This window comes from Chiloscyllium plagiosum, unplaced genomic scaffold, assembly GCF_037043375.1.
Source record: "Chiloscyllium plagiosum isolate Xiang-an unplaced genomic scaffold, Cpla_swu_hap1 HiC_scaffold_47, whole genome shotgun sequence".
Lineage (NCBI taxonomy): Eukaryota > Metazoa > Chordata > Chondrichthyes > Orectolobiformes > Hemiscylliidae > Chiloscyllium > Chiloscyllium plagiosum.
Window position 1 is genome coordinate 23,896,338 of NW_028270185.1, and position 16,619 is coordinate 23,912,956.

Consider the following 16,619-nt stretch of genomic DNA (forward strand, 5'->3'; position numbering starts at 1 on the left):
GATGGTATAGGGGCTTTAGAATATAGGAAGATTGCAATTCAAACTTCTCGATGTCTACGCACTTCATATTGTGTATGTTTTGCTTTAAGAAGTTAACGTTGGAAATGTAAAATAATTAAAATGCTGGATGTAGTGATCATTTAAAACAAATGTCAATTCAAAGGCTCTTTGTCTTTGTTTAATAGATTCAGAATAGAAGAGATGGGGATATAAAAACAACAGCTGGAGACATGGTGTCTGCAAAACTTGCGATCATGACAATCCAAAGAGAGGTAGAGCTAAAGTAGATTAAAAGCAATCAGTAAACCTAAAAATCAGTTTGCATGGGAATATCACTGCTCCCAAATTCCCATCCAAGCCACTCACCACCCAGACCTGGAAAGATATTGTCATCCCTTTATTGTTGCTGGGTCAAAATTCTGGAATTCTCTCCCTAATGGCCTCATGTGTTTACCAAAGCACATGGACTACAGCACATGGATTACATAGCTCCCCACCACCTTGGCTGAAAATGTGTTGCTGGAAAAGCGCAGCAGGTCAGGCAGCATCCAGGGAACAGAAGAATCGACGTTTCGGGCATAAGCCCTTCTTCAGGAACAACACAATTTATGCCCGAAACGTCGATTCTCCTGTTCCCTGGATGCTGCCTGACCTGCTGCGCTTTTCCAGCAACTCATTTTCAGCTCTGATCGCCAGCATCTGCAGTCCTCACTCTCTCCTCCCCACCAGCTTGTCAAGGGTACTTAGGGACTGGCCCAGCTAGTGATGCTTATATCTCATGAGTGAGTAAAAAAATGCTTAAAGATACCTCAGAGTAGACTATGTCATCATGGAGATGTGCGGAGTGTAGGAAAACTCTCTGGATTCAGTTCATCTGTGTATTAGTTGAGAGAACATTTAGATGCAGTTTTGAAGTGAGAGACTGTGGAAACAAAGAGTTGACATCAGCAAGCACTTGTGTTTCTGTTGGTAGTCGTCAGACAGTTAGGATTCGTGGGTAATCCCAGAAAATGGTGGCTCTGTGCCATTTAAAAAGGTAACAGCTAAAACAAAGACCTAGAGGCCATGATAGCTCACTACAGAAAAGACTGGGGTGAAGGACACCCACAACAATATTTGCTTGATGAAGCTGAGGAAGACTGGCAAATAGAGAAATTCAGTGGCAGCTCACTGAGTTTAATGAAACTTGAAATTGTGGTGACAATTCAACAACTGAGATCGGTCTCAAGAGAACTGGAAAATTTGACATCAGGAGCAGAGATTAGACGGCCAATATATGAGCAGGCATTGAGGAAGTCCAAATCAGAGATGTCTTGAGTCCTTTCCAAGGCTAAATCTATGAAGACATGGAATTGGAGTCCCTTGTGAAAGAGACAGAGACTTAAATGACATGTGGAGACTCACTGTTACTAAGATCTGGATGGGATCTGTCTTGCTTATGTCAATTAAAATGCAAACTTTAGTGTTTGCTCACAGTTTGCCTGTTAACTCAAATTTACCTCACATTAATCATGAATGTTAGAGTATATGGTTCAGTACAATTATCTTAACCTATTCAGTCTAATCATTATTGCATACATTTATTTTGTTCTAATTCTGTCATAAAGACTTTTCTGACTGTTCAATCCAAATCTGGAACCCTGGCACTTATTTGCTTATCATTGTTTCTTCCACTCATTTAGTCTTTAAAACATTATATTTTATTAAACCAGATCTCAACAAAGATCTATCTTATCCAGTATTTACACACCAGGCATCATAGTAGGATTGGGTTTGAAATTTAGAATTGGTTTATTATTGGGATTGGGGTTACATTTTGACTTGTGTTTGACATTGAAAATATATTAAGGAATGTGATTGAGATCGGAAGTATGACTGGGATTGACAGAGTAATTGACAATGGGATTAAAATTGAGATTAAGATTTCAGTTGGAGTTTGAGATTGAAATTAACATTGATTTTGGCATTGGAATTTAGGTTACTACTAGGATTGGATGGAGTTTGACATTTGATTAGGATTGGGACTGAAATAGGATCTTTTTGGGATTGAGATTAGAATTAGAATTACCACATGGAAGTCATGTCCAAATTTGGAAGATGGCGTACATCAGGCAGCATTTTGGAGAATCTATGGCCTCAGCATCTCTGAAAGTGCCACATACCATTTGGCGTTCTCAGTAGCTGTACTTCAGAGTGTAAGATAGGTGGAGGGCATCCAGTCTATTGATCCCAGTCACCATTCAGTAGAATCATTCATGCCTGATCCATCTTGTCAGTTTGATTATGACCATGCTGATTTAGAAAGCTCTGATTAAGTTATTCATGGAAATTTCATGTAATGTACAGATTTATTTATTCTTTCAGGGGAATTTGGCTCTGTGATGGAAGGACAATTGAACCAGGATGATTATATTCTCAAAGTGGCTGTCAAGACAATGAAAAGTAAGTAGACTATAAAAACATTTTCAATGAAGGACTTTCTGAATGGGATATTGCTAGAGCTCTTAGGAGAATTTATGAATAATTGCTATGACTTGCTGCTCACTGTACAGGAGTACAGCTCAAAGGAAGAATTAGAACCAGTCCCTTCAGCATTCTATGTCTTGTGTTTCTATAATAGTCAGAAGGAAATTGAGAAACAAATTTTTAAGGAGATCTTAGCAATCTGTAAGAATAATAGGGTGGTTATGGTGGGGATTTTAACTTTCCAAACATAGACTGGGACTGCCATAGTGTTAAGGATGGAGAGGAATTTGTTAAGTGTAACAAGAAAATTTTCTAATTCAGTATGTGGATGTACCTACAAGAGAAGGTGCAAGACTTGACCTACTCTTGGGGAAATAAGGTGACTGAGGTGTCAGCGGGAGCACTTTGGAGCCAGCGACCATAATTCTATTAGTTTTAATATAGTGATGTAAAAAGATAGATAAGATCTAAAAGTTGAAGCTTGAAATTGGAGAAAGGCCAATTTTGACAGTATTAGGTAAGAACTTTCAAATGCTGATTGGGGGCAGATGTTCGCAGGTAAAGGGACAGCTGAAAAATGGGAAGCCTTCAGAAATGAGATAACGAGAATCCAGAAAAAGTACATTCTGTTAGGGTGAAAGAAAAGGCTGGTAGGTATAGGGAATGCTGGATGACTAAAGAAATTGAGGGTTTGGTTAAGAAAAAGAAAGAAACATATGTCAGGATAGATCAAGCAAATTCTTAGAAGAGTATAAAGGCAGTAGGAGTAAACTTAAGAGGGAAATCAGGAGGGCAAAAAGGGGACATGAGATAACTTTGGCAAATAGAGTTAAGGAGAATCCAAAGGGTTTTTACAAATGCCTTAAGGACAAAAGAGTAACTAGGGATAGAATAGGACCCCTCAAAGATCAGCAAGCCGGCCTTTGTGTGGAGCCGCAGGAAATGGGGTAGATACTAAATGAGTATTTTGCATCAGTGTTTACTGTGGAAAGGACATGGAAGATATATAATGTAGGAAATAGATGGTGACATCTTGCAAAATGTCCATATTACAGAGGAGGAAATGCTGGATGTCTTGAAATGCATAAAAGTGGATAAATCCCCAGGACCTGATCAGGTGTACCCTAGAATTCTGTGGGATGCTAGAGAAGTGATTGCTGGGCCTCTTGCTGAGATATCTGTATCATTGATAGTCACGGGTGAGGTGCTGGAAGACTGGAGGTGGGCTAACGTGGTGCCACTATTTACGAAAGTGGTAAGGACAAGCCAGAGAACTCTAGACCAGTCAGCCTGACGTCGGTGGTGGACAAGTTGTTGGATGGAATCCTGAGGGAGAGGATGTACATGTATTTGGAATGGCAAGGACTGATTAGGGATAGTTAACATGGCTTTGTGCGTGGGAAATCATGTCTCACAAACTTTATTGAGTTTTTTGAAGAAGTAACAAAGAGGATTGATTAGGGCAGAGTGGTAGATGTGATCTATATGGACTTCAGTAAGGCGTTCGACAAGGTTCCCCAAGGTTAAATGTCATGGAATACAGGTAGCACTAGCCATTTGGATACAGAACTGGCTCAAAGGTAGAAGACAGAGGGTGGTGGTGGAGGTTTGTTTTTCAGATTGGAGGCCTGTGACCTGTGGAGTGTTACAAGGATCAGTGCTGGGTCCTCTACTTTTCATCATTTATATAAATTATTTGGACGTGAGCATGAGAAGTATATTTAGTAAGATTGCAGATGACACCAAAATTGGAGGCGTAGTGGACAGCAAATAAGGTTACCTCAGATTACAACAAGATCTTGATCGGATGAACCAATGGGCTGAGCAGTGGCAGATGGAGTTTTATTTAGATCAATGTGAGGTGCTGCATTTTGGGAAAGCAAATCTTATCTGGACTTATATACTTAATGGTAAGGTCTTAGAGAGTGTTGCTAAACAAAGACCTTGGAGTGTAGGTTCATAGTTCCTTGAAAGTAGAGTCATAGGTTGATAAGATAGTGATGAAGGCATTTGATATGCTTTCCTTTATTAGTCAGCGTATTGAGTACAGGAGTTGGGAGGTCATGTTGCAGCTGTACAGGACATTGATTCAGCCACTTTTAGAATATTGCATTCAATTCTGGTCTCCTTCCTATCGGAAGGATGTTGTGAAACTAGAAAAGATTTACAAAGATGTTGCCAGGGTTGGAGGATTTGAGCTGTAGGGAAAGGTTGAATAGGCTATGGCTGTTTTCCCTGCAGCGTCAGAGGCTGAGGAATCTTATAGAGAACCTTATAGAGGCTTATAAAATCATGAGGAGCATGGATAGGATAAATAGACAAGGTATCTTCCCCGGGTTGGGGGAGTCCAAAACAAGAGGGCATAGGTTTCGGGTGAGAGGGGAAAGAAACCCACGGGGCAACTTTTTCATGCAGGGCGTGATGCATGTGTGGAATGAGCTGCCAGAGGAAGTGGTGGAGGCTAGTACAATTGCAACATTTAAAAGGCATCTGGATGGGTATATGAACAGGAAGGATTTGGAGGGATATGGGCTGAGTGCTGGCAGGTGGGACTAGATTGGGATGGGATGTCTGGTTGGCATGAACGAATTGGACCAAAGGGTCTGTTTCCGTGCTGTACATCTCTATGCCTCTATGACTCTGAGTGATATTCCTATACAAGTGTGCAGAATGACTAGTTGTGAGTTAATCAAAGCTAAATGAAACTTCTAAGGACCAATTACCCTAATAAGGCACTTTGGAGAAGAATGATGCTTGCTGCTCATCATTCATGTTTTCTCTTTGGAACCATCTCCACTAGATACACTTGCCAGGAATGCATAATAACCAGACCTCTCCTCAAAAGTTACAAGAATTTCATTGAATGCGCCATGCAGAAACTTGGTTATTCATCCAACTGATTTATATCTGTGTTTATGCTCCTCATTAGCCTCCTCCTATCTGATTTCATCTCACTTTATCAGCATGTCCTTCTCATTCTTTATTTCTTTTTTTAACAAAAGAAAATGCTCTACTAAAATTTATAGAAGTGTATTACAAAACATTGAATTGAAAATGGTTTGACTGGAAAGTTCACTCAATGTAATATGTATCACATTCAAGGAGGTACCGAGTTCACTTTTGACTTGGTAATTGTCGGACATTTCTGAAACCAGTCAACTTGCTCATTTGCAGTTCAATATCAGCCATTTTAAAATTGTTTTCTCGAAAAAGCATTGAACAAGATAATAAAGGTCTGAATCTTAAATGTTTTGGACTAAATGAGTTGTATCAAGGGATTTTTACCACGAGACCCAAAGACTTGCCTCAGTGACCAAACTCATTTCATCAAAAGAGTTAAGTCTCACAGGGACCTGCCTCTATCTGTGTACAGATCATTAAGGTTGGTAAGCCAGATGGAGAGAGCAGTTGGTAAAGCGTTCGGTTTTATTAAACGGATATACACTATGAGAGCAAGGAGGTAATGTTGAATTTGTATGAGAGTCTTATTAGACCTCAGGTGAAGTATTGCGCGCAGTTGCAGTTGCCACATTATAGGAGAGATGCAAATGTATAGAAGAGGCAATCTACTGGAATGGTTCCAATGAACTTCAGCTGAGGATAGATTGAAGAAGTCAGGGCTGCTCTCCCTGGAGGGAAGAAAGCTGAGAGGAGATCTCATCGAGGTTTTCAAAACCATAATCATGCCAGGCAGAGCAGGTAGGATGAAGTTGTTTCCTTCTGTAAAAGAAACAAATAAAAATCAATTTAAAAAGAAGTAAGGGTAAGGTGAGAAAAACTTTTTTCTCGCAGTTGGAATGGAATTATGATGCAGGCAGATGCAAATGAGGCATTCAAGAGGGCAATCAATGATTATTTGGATAATAATGGTATGCACATATGAGGAAGAGGCAGAAAACTGGCAGTTAATAACACAGCAGGTTCAGACATGAAGGGTCAAGTGGTCTCCTACTCCACTGTAATAATTCTGGATTAATCTCTTACTCTGTCTCTTTGGCATTCATCACATCAATTCTAGTCCTGTGTAACCACATGCTTTTCCTGAAATAACTTGGCACACATCTTCTGAAAGACCTATATCCCTTGCACCATTGTAAGCTTTGACCTGGACAATTTGTTGGCAATCAAGCATTGCCCCCTGTGGGCACCGTCATGGCATAGAAGCCATAAGGCTTACATGGCTGACATTCCTTCACACACATAACCCATTGCTCTCTCCTTCGTCAATGTTTAAGCATAAGACTACGCAATTATCTGTCCTTAGCTACATCCTGACAGAATATCCTCTCAGTCAGCACTACTTGTGTCAAGTGCCAACTGTGGGCCACAGTACACCCCCACCCCCACAACATTCTTGATGAAGGGCTTATGCCCAAAACATCACCTCTCCTGCTCCTCGGTTGCAGCCTGACCTGCTGTGCTTTTCCAGTGCCACACTTTTTGACACAGCATTACATTTAGGCAAGTGGTGGGATAAACCTAAATGTGTTTTTATTTACATACAGCAAATGTTAATGCGAACAAAATCAATAAAGGCTGAAATTCACTCTGACGATGCCATCCAGATTTCAGCAACATGGCCAATGACTATTTTCCAATCCATGATGGTCTGCTGCACTCAGCTGTCATCTAGGTGTCAGTGAGGTCTTGTCTAGCTTGTAGTGCCAGCTGTGCTCTGTCGTGGACAATGAGGGCTTCATAATCCCCAGTGTCCTCATCCCTCTCCTTGGAAGACTGCTCCCATTCCTCAGTGCACTCAGCATTACCTTGTTGCCCACTTAAATTATGCAGAACACTGCACACTATGTCCGGGCTATATCTGGAGGACCTCTCAGAGAGACTGAAGCAACAGAAGCATACCTTCAGTAGTCTGATCGCCTGAGCAGCATTGTATTTTATGCTCTGTGCCAGTCAGGGGATAGCAAAATTGTACTCATGATGCAAAGTCACCACGGATAACCCTTGTCCCCTGGTAACCAATCTGAATCCTCAGGGTCACCAGGCACATGAGAGTATTCCAGGATGTCTGAGTCATGGCACTCGCCAGAGGAGTGGGCACACCGATCAGGTGGACATGAAATGGACTGGAATTCCTTCCTGTTAATGAATTCCATTCTTGTGACACTGCCCTTTCAGTGCCACATGTGTAGAGTTGATGACACCTTGCTCCTATGTTTCTGAGTCACACTGTAGCACTGACCTCGCCCTTAGGGAACAGTGGGATCTTGCACATCCAGAATAGTCCTAATGCATTTGTAGGTCCACAACTAAGAAATCCCACATGGACTTTGTATTGGAACACTCCTGTGAGCCACCTTGGGCTGTTTCATTCCATTATAGGCAGCTGTTTGGTTGTTGTTTAGCTTAGGCAGCTTCAGAGCTCTCCCTTCTTCATCTGCAAACTTACTAATCATGCCTTGAACATTCTCATCCAAATCATTGATATAGATAACAAACAACAATGGGCCCATCACCGACCCGTGAGGCACTCCACTTGTCACAGGCCTCCAGTCCGACAAGCATCCTTCCATCATGACCCTCTGCTTCCTACCATCAAGCCAATTGTGTATCCATTTTGCCAGCTACCCCTGGATTCCATGTGATCTAACCTTCCAGAACAGCCTACCACATGGAACTTTATCAACGGCCTTATTAAATCTATATAGACGTCTACTGCCCTGCCCTCGTCAACCTTCCTGGTTAGTTCATCAAAGAATTCTAACAAATGTGTGGGGCATGATCTTCCATACACAAAGCCAAAGTGACCACTCCTAATCGAACTTTCCAAATGCATATATATCTTTACCTCTCAGAATCCTCTCAAGTAATTTATCAACCAGAGATGTTACGCTTACTGGTCTATATTTGCCAGGTTTTCCCAGAATCCTGCAGGGAGTAACTCCGTTTCTTACTTCCCAAAGACTGCTGTCTTGCTGCTTGTCAATAGCATCAATATGGAATAAGATGCTCTCAAACCCGAGACAGGTCTCACTGAACTTCTCACTTGAATCTGCAAAAAATCTCACCACAGCCCACTCACTCAAACCTCTATAAGATTCTGCCTGGAATTTATAAAAAAATGCATGAGAATCTCTCTCTTTCTGTCCTGACATCATAACTGTTTCTTTCCCATGTGATTCTATCCGCCACTTAATGCTGGCCATCTCACCAACTCATAGTGGTAACGAGGTTCTCATTCTAGCCACTCATTAATAAGGAAATTCCTCCCAGCCTCACAAATAAAGAATTAAACTCTTCGGATTTATTCATGACAATCTTCTATTCATGACCCTTCCCTTCACCTGGAAATGAAAACATTTGTATCAGACATCTTGACGAGGGGAAGCCAGTTTCAGATAGGTTTGTTAAGTACCATCTCCACGAGCTGACTACCTAGGCTTCAGCAACAGTCTTTAGATGATCAGACCATGTAGTGTGTTGGTTTTTACAATGTTAGTCAGCCTGTATTACCCATATTCTACAATAATGTTTTTGTGTGTGTGGTTTTGTCAAGTGGAGACAGGTTTGGCCCACTTTGGATTTTCCTATGATAGGATAATCGTGGGGGTGTGTATTTATGTTTCTCCTAATGTAATGGAGGAGTTACATCTTTGAATTTCTGACAGCTTGCAGCACATTCTTGCTTGCCATGAGTTGCCCTGCGTTGGGAGGGAGGAGACAGGTGGAAGAAGGAAGAGCTGCCTAAGCTGAACAACAACCGAACAAAGGCCTATAATGGAATTAAACAGCCCAATGTGGTTCACAGGAGTGTTCCAATACAAAATACATGACAAACAGCCACAGGAGTTTTTAGATCAGATGACCAAATGCTTGATCACAAACGCAGGCTTTAAGCTGTGTTTTAAAGCATGAAAGAGAAGCAGAGAGTTTTATGAAAAATATTCCAAATCTGAGGGCCGAGGCAATTGAAATCATGGCCACCAAAAGTAATGTTATTAAAATTGTGATTACTCAAGAGGCGCAAATGAGAGGAACTTCAGTAGCCTCATGGACAAAGTGAGCTCAAGGAAGGTGCGAGGGAGACGACAGGAGACAAACGAGAGAAAACTGTGAGTTCAGGCAGAAGACTGCTGGGTGAGTAAAGGAAGTTTGGCCGCCAGAGTTACTGGAAATGAGGGATGTGCATAGGCAACTGATCAGGTTGTCTCAATTAACTCCTTGCAGTTATTGCTGGAGGTGAGGAGGAAGAGACAGGGGATAAGATGATAGCCTGCTGTATCGAAAAGAAGCTGAGGGTTTATCATGTACTCCACAGTGAGTCTAGAATCGTGAGCAGTTTTCAAAGACGAGTAGGATCCATTAGTGTCTTATACAGCCCAGTCAGATGTGGCATTGGGTGGTTAGATCAGTTATTAATAGGACAGTAGAAGGCAATTCAGTCCATCGGTTCCATTGCTGACTGTCTGCAGAGCAATCTCATGACTGCCATCCCCCAGCTCTGAACTGTTCTTTGAAAATCATTCATACTTCCATTACGTTGTGAGAGCAGTAAATTCGAGGTCATCATATCCCTCTGCATTCCATGCAAAGAACCTTACATCTGTATCCCCTAATCCTGTAGTATCAGCTAATGGAAATTGGTTTCCTTGTCCACCTTATCCAAACCTCCATCGAAGCCCTCTCAAAGTCCTTTGCTTCACCAAAGAAAAACTGTAGCTTCACCAACCAACCTTAGCTTAAGTCCATCGTTCTTCCCCACCTTCTCCTGGCAAGAACTTGAGGGAGCAAAAATGATGACTACAGCAAGGAAATGTCAGTGTGCAAGAGAGGGATTTTATTGACAATAAGCATTGACAATAGTGGTCAGTTGCTGTTGCATGGCAAGTTTGCAGTGGTTTCAAAAATGTGGTGAACAGAAAGCCATATAGTTAAGAATTTGAATATGATGTTGTAAGTCAATTAAGGGACTTTATTATTTCAGAGACTGATGAAGAAGGAGATAAGAGTTCTATCATGGAAGGGTGATGAGAGTGAAGATAATACAATGATCAGAGGAAGCCTGCAGAGAAATTTTACAAAGCCAACAAGAATGGGAAATGTGGTATGAAGGGTGATGGAGTTAGGCAGAATGTGAGACTTCAATTTCCTGATGACAGAGATAATGAACGTTTTGCTAGTTGTTCCAACCATGAGCCCATCATTGTATTTCCACTCTGTAACACACAATGTGAGCATGGCAAGCCTCACACTGGCCTGTAGTTTGTTTATACGAGTGATACATTAGAGTAAAATCTTTCTTCAAGTGAATTCAATGGTGCACAAGAAACTCATTATGTAAACTCCACATTCATTTAAAGTTGAAATGCAGTCAATTTTTTGCAGTTGTGTCTGAGATTTTCCTTCTTGAACTCTGAAGTACAAGGGAAGGGAGTAGATGGATGTCTGCTTGCATGGAGCCTCAAGATAGACAACAGTGAGTCAGTGGTGGGGAGGTTCTGTGGATACGGAGTGGTTGGGACATGGAGAACTAGATGAGGGATCCAAGAGAGCACAGAGAGTGGGTCATAAACAGGCAATAGTGGAATGTCTGAGTGTCTTGAATCTGGTGGGGACAATCATAGTAAGAAATATAGGGGCTAAAGACTGACCATGTGAGGGTTCTTCTCAGATATTAGCGGAAAAAGCTTTATTTATTTATTTATTTGATCATTCCTTCATCCATTTATCCCTTCTGAGAGTGATCTTGGATAATGTCCTATACAACGTGTAGAAAGGATAGACAGCTGAGCCTGTAAATTCAGCTATATCCTGCAGAGTGGCAAGTGTAACATCAGACACTAACACCAACAAAAAGTGAAAAATGAAATGCAACATTGTTTCTTCCACAATAAAAGCAAAAACTCTGACTGCACTGTGACCCATCAATGTGGACCAACCATGAACTGTGCCAGTACATTGTACCCCTCAAAGTTAGGCTCAGCGAATGGTGATGCACATATGAAGAAAGTGAAATCAATGCAGTGTGAATTATTTATACGTGTAACTTAAATTTGGAAAACCACCCTCAGTAAGGTTATGTTCATGGCAATGAAATTGGGCAGGAAAGTCTCCCTGTTTGATTGAAGGCTCTTTAATAGCCAATGGATATCAGCGCTGAGAAACATATCCCCTGCCACTTAATCACAGGGTTTCCCATACAAGCTGCTGATATTTTACATTTTTATTGTAATCATGTGGGAAAGTTCAAAAAGCCAGAAAAAGATAAGGGGTGCACACTTTCTGTTCCACCATCAGGATTGGTGAGCACTTCTGCTAAAATCCCACCCTTTATTTGAAATTAATACATTGAGGCCAGCAACACTTTGTGTATTGCAGCAAGTGAGGGAGTGGCCAAGGATCAGGACAGAGTTTATGTGGAGAGGCAGTTTTAGGAAGGACAAAAAGACAGTGAACCCCGAGGAGAGAACATGAGGAAGGTTCAAATCACCAAGAATGAGAAGTCTTTCAGTGTGGAGTCTGATAAAAGAAAGCTGAGGAGATATGTTGGTTAGAAAGTTTTGAAAATAGTTGAGAGGGTGGTACTGAACAATTACTTTGAAAAATGTGAAGAGCTGTGAGTGATTCTCAAAGGACTAGAAAGTGCCAGAAGAGTAGAGGATCACATCAACGTCTGATTTGGTGAGCAGTGCCACACCACCACCATGAAGGCTTTGTGGGGTGAGTAATAAAGATTTGGTTAGGGGAGACATTCCTTTACCCCTTATCCAAATTTTTGTTAGGGCTGCGATCCACTAAAACTGTGACAAAGGCCTAATTTGAAATTGAATGGACTGCGTGGAGGAAGAGATATCACAGGGAAGTGAGGACAAATCTGCTGTCACAGTCCAAAAGGTCAGCAATAGGAGGAGTGAGCTGGACAGCAGAGGACAGCCAGCTCCAAGGCACTCATGAAAGAATAGGATGGGACAATTGGGGTTGCTGTTCATAATGAGCCAGCAGTGAGTACTTAATGAGCTGACTGAAGAATTCAAATCAAGGCACTGAAGGAAACTGGAGGCTCATTAAACATGAGAAGACAGCAAGGGAGCAGGGAGACTGAAGAGTACTGCAGGCCTGAGGTCTGGAATCGGGAGGGTATAATACCAAACAATGGAGAAATGGAAAGAAACATACCCAACAAATTTTATGTCGTTTATATGGATTTCAACAAAGCCTTTGATATTAGAGACCAATACAAAAATAAAAATAGAGAAAATAAAAACACATGGGATCTAGGGTAACTTGGCAAGTTGAATTCAAAACTGGCTGAGATGGAGGAGCCAGATGGTGGTAGTATATGGCTGTTCGTATGACTGGAGCCTGGTGTGCGGTGACGTACCACAGGAAACAGCACTGGGTTCCTTATTGTTTATGGTATATATAAACAATGAGATTGTGGGAAGTATGATAAGTAAGTTTGTGGATTCACAAAGATTGGTTAACAGTGACTAAGAAGGTCTTATTTTACAGAAAGATATGTACGGATTAGTCAGATGGACAGATCCGTGGCAGATAGAATTTAACCTTGATAGTTGTGAGACATTTTGGAAGAAGGACAAAGTCAAGGGAGTACTTAATGAATGGCAAACCACTAGAACGCTCAGAGGTGTAGAGAGCTTGGAGTGCTTGTGGACAGATTCCTGAAGGTGGCAGGATAGTTTAAAAGGGTTAATTAAGAAGGCAAACAGCACTAACTTAATCATTGTGGCATGGATTATAAGAACAGGGAAGTCATGCTGGAACTGTACAGAACTTTTGTTAGGCGACAGCTGGAATACAAAGATCAAAGAAAATTACAGCACAGGAACAGGAACTTCGGCCCTCCAAGCCTGCACTGATCCAGATCCTCTCTCTAAATCTGTTGCCTATTTTCTAAGAATCTGTATCCCTCTGCTCCCTGCCAATTCATGTATCTGTCTAGATACATCTTAAATGGCGCAAATAAGGAGGCAATTGTCAGTGATGGTCCCAAAGAATGGGATTAATTCAGAATCCAGCAAAGGAAGGACTAAAAAGGTAAAAAAAAGTGTTAAAATAAATTGCAAGGGCAAACAAGTAATGAATGTAACAAATGACAATAAGAGCTTCTTAAAATATATAGAAAGGAAGAGAGAGGAAAAAGTGAACATAAGCCCCTTAGAAAATGAATTGGGGCAATAGTTATGGGGAACATGGATATGGCTGAGGATTGAAAACTGATTTTTTGCATCAATCTTGATATGGAAAATGTTTCATACATCCCACTAACACTAAAGAATATAGGGGAGGAATTAAATATCTTCACTATCACTACAGAAGTGGTATTACTCAGACAAAATGGAGCTAAATAGCCCTGATAGCTTGCAATCTATGATTCTAACAGAAATAATTCCAGAGATAGTTGGTAAATTGGTTGTAATTTGGATTCTAGAGAAGTATCAGAGAATTGGAAAACTGCTAATGTGACACCCCTTTTCATAAAGGGAGGGAGGTAAAAAGTGGATAACTAAGCCTAAAACCTATTATTGGAAAAATGTTGAAATCAGTTATTAAATAAGCAAGAGCAGTATATGTGAAAAATCATAATCTAATTAAGCAGAGGCAGCATGGTTTGATAAAAGGGAAATTGTGTTTGTCTAATTTATTATATATTTTTGAGAGAGTCTCAAACAAAGTGGATAGAGGGGGACCGGTAGCTGTGTTGTTTTCAGAATTGCAGAAGAAGTTTGGCAAGGTTCCTCACAAATGGTTAAGTTATAACATAAGAGCCCATGGTATGGGGATAGTGTTTTCACTTGGATAAATAATTAGCTAACGAGCAATGAGGATAGGAAGACTTTTTTTCAGGTTGACAACCTGTTATCAGTGGGATCCCACAGGGATCAGTGCTAGGACCACAACTGTTTACAATATGTATTAATGACTTGGAGGAAGGAAGCGACTGTACTGTAGCCAGATTTGCAGCTGACACAAAAATAGGTGGAAAGGCATTCAGCAATTAACAGAGAACTATTGACAGGTTAAATAAATGGGCAAAAAATGGCAAATGGAGAATAATATGGGAAAAGTTGTTCATTTCAGAATGGAGAACCAAAGAACAGATATTTTGAGTTTAGAAGAATGAGAGGAAATCTCATTGCAATATGTAGGATTCTTAAGAGGCTGAACAGGGTAAATACTGAGTGGATGATTCCCCTTGGGCATAGTCTCAGAATACTGTTTGGATTAAAATGAATACACTTCAGACCGCTAGTCCCACTCTGTTTATTAGCCTGGCTCTGCCCGCTCTTCCTATTAGACTTACTTGACTTAACCTCTATCCTCTTCTCAATCAATGCATATGCTGACCAACTGTGGTCTGATTTCCACACCCTGCCACACGAGCTTAACCTCTCCCAATTGGCGCAAGCAAACCTCTCTGCAAGTATATATTGTTGTACCTCCAGTTTAGGTGCAACCCATCCTTCTTGTACAAGTCCCTCTTGCCCTGGAAGAGATCCAAATGATCCAGTATCTGAAACCCTCCCTCCAACACCAGCTCTTTAGCCGCATATTCAGCTATATTATCTTCCTATTTCTGGTCTCACATGGCGCAGGAGAGTGCAACAAGATTGCAACCCCAGAAGTCCTGCTTTTCAACTTTCTACCTAGCTCCCAAAATTCCCTTTACAGGACCCCATCTCTCTTCCTGCCTGTGTCGCTAGTACCAATCTGGACCATAACCTCTGGCTGCTCATTCTCCCCTTTTAGAATATCCTTGATATCAGAATGCTCCTGATGTGATCTTCTCTACATCAAGGAGACAGAATGTAAACTTAGGGATCAGTTCACCAAGCATCATAGCGGGCCTGCAGAGGCAGACTGGACCTCCCAGTCACCGCCCATTTCAATTCCCCCAACCACTCCCTTTCCGACATGACCATCCTTGGCCTTCTCCATTGCCAAAATGAACCATAGCACAAATTGGAGGAACAACACCTCATCTTCCACCTGGGCAACCTACAGCCTGAGGACTCAACATTGAGTTCTACAATTTCAAATAACCTCCTTCCCCTTCCTAGTCCCTCCCCCTCCCTTCCACTGCTCCCTGCCACTAATTGGATTCATTCCTCCCAATGCGGGATAGGTACCATCTACCTGTCTTCACCTATCCTCACTCCACCACTCTGTCCCCACACCCACCCCCAGTGGTTGAAGAATGGTTCCACTCGAAACGTCAACTTCTTCACCAGCTGATGCTTGCCTGGTTTGTTTTGTTCTTCCAGCCAGCCGCCTGTCTAACCAGGAATGACAGAGCAGGCTCGTGGGCCTGAACAGCTTACTCTTGTTTCTATCTCTTATGGTCTATGGTGAAATCAGTCTCCCTATCCTTGGATTTGCAACATAATAAAATTAAAACTTTCAATGACCTTCCCACTCAATTGTTCACCAGATGATAAGTATGACAGATTAGATTAATTTCAGTGTGGAAACAGGCCCTTCGGCCAACAAGTCCACACAGACCCACCAAAACGCAACCCGCCCAGACCCAGTCTCCTACATTTACCTCTGCACCTAACACTACGGGCAATTTAGCATGGCCAATTCACATTATCTGCACATTTTTGGACTGTGGGAGGAAACTGGAGCACCCAGAGGAAACCCATACAGACACGGGGAAAATGTGCAAACTCCACACAGTTAGTCGCCTGAGGTGGGAATTGAACCTGGGTCTCTGGTGCTGTGAGGCAGCAGTGCTAACCACTGTGCCACCGTGCCGCCTATAAATGTCTGACACCATCATTGCAATTTCAAAAGAAATTAGTAGTTTAACTTTAGCAGAACATGGATAAATAACAAGGCAATCTACTTATTATAAGCCCAACCTCCTTTAACCAGAACCCTCACTTACACACTGACAGACATTTAAGCGACAAAATTAAAGAAAATAAGTCTGATGTGGCAATGCAATGGTTTTACAATTGGTACCAGAGCTTCAGAAATTCATTGTGAACAACTCCATTAACAGGATTTCTGTAGGTTCTGCTGGAATTCCAAATTCACTGATTCATGCAAAAGGTCTAGTAACCTATGAGGATTATTCAAACACTTCTTAGAGGAGTATTTGTTTATCAGAACAACTAAGAAGTTGATAACTACCATGAAAATTGAAGAGAGAACAAAATACAGCAGCA

The 16,619-nt window shown here is 41.5% G+C and overlaps 1 protein-coding gene across 1 annotated transcript in view; it reads left to right on the forward strand.

Moving 5' to 3' along the window:
* axl (AXL receptor tyrosine kinase) overlaps window positions 1-16,619 on the forward strand; it is a 218,986-nt gene that overhangs the window by 158,948 nt on the left and 43,419 nt on the right. The window contains exon 14 of the mRNA XM_087984064.1: window positions 2,365-2,442. Within this exon, the coding sequence (XP_087840190.1) occupies window positions 2,365-2,442 (78 nt within the window). The remainder of the gene's footprint in view (window positions 1-2,364; window positions 2,443-16,619) is intronic.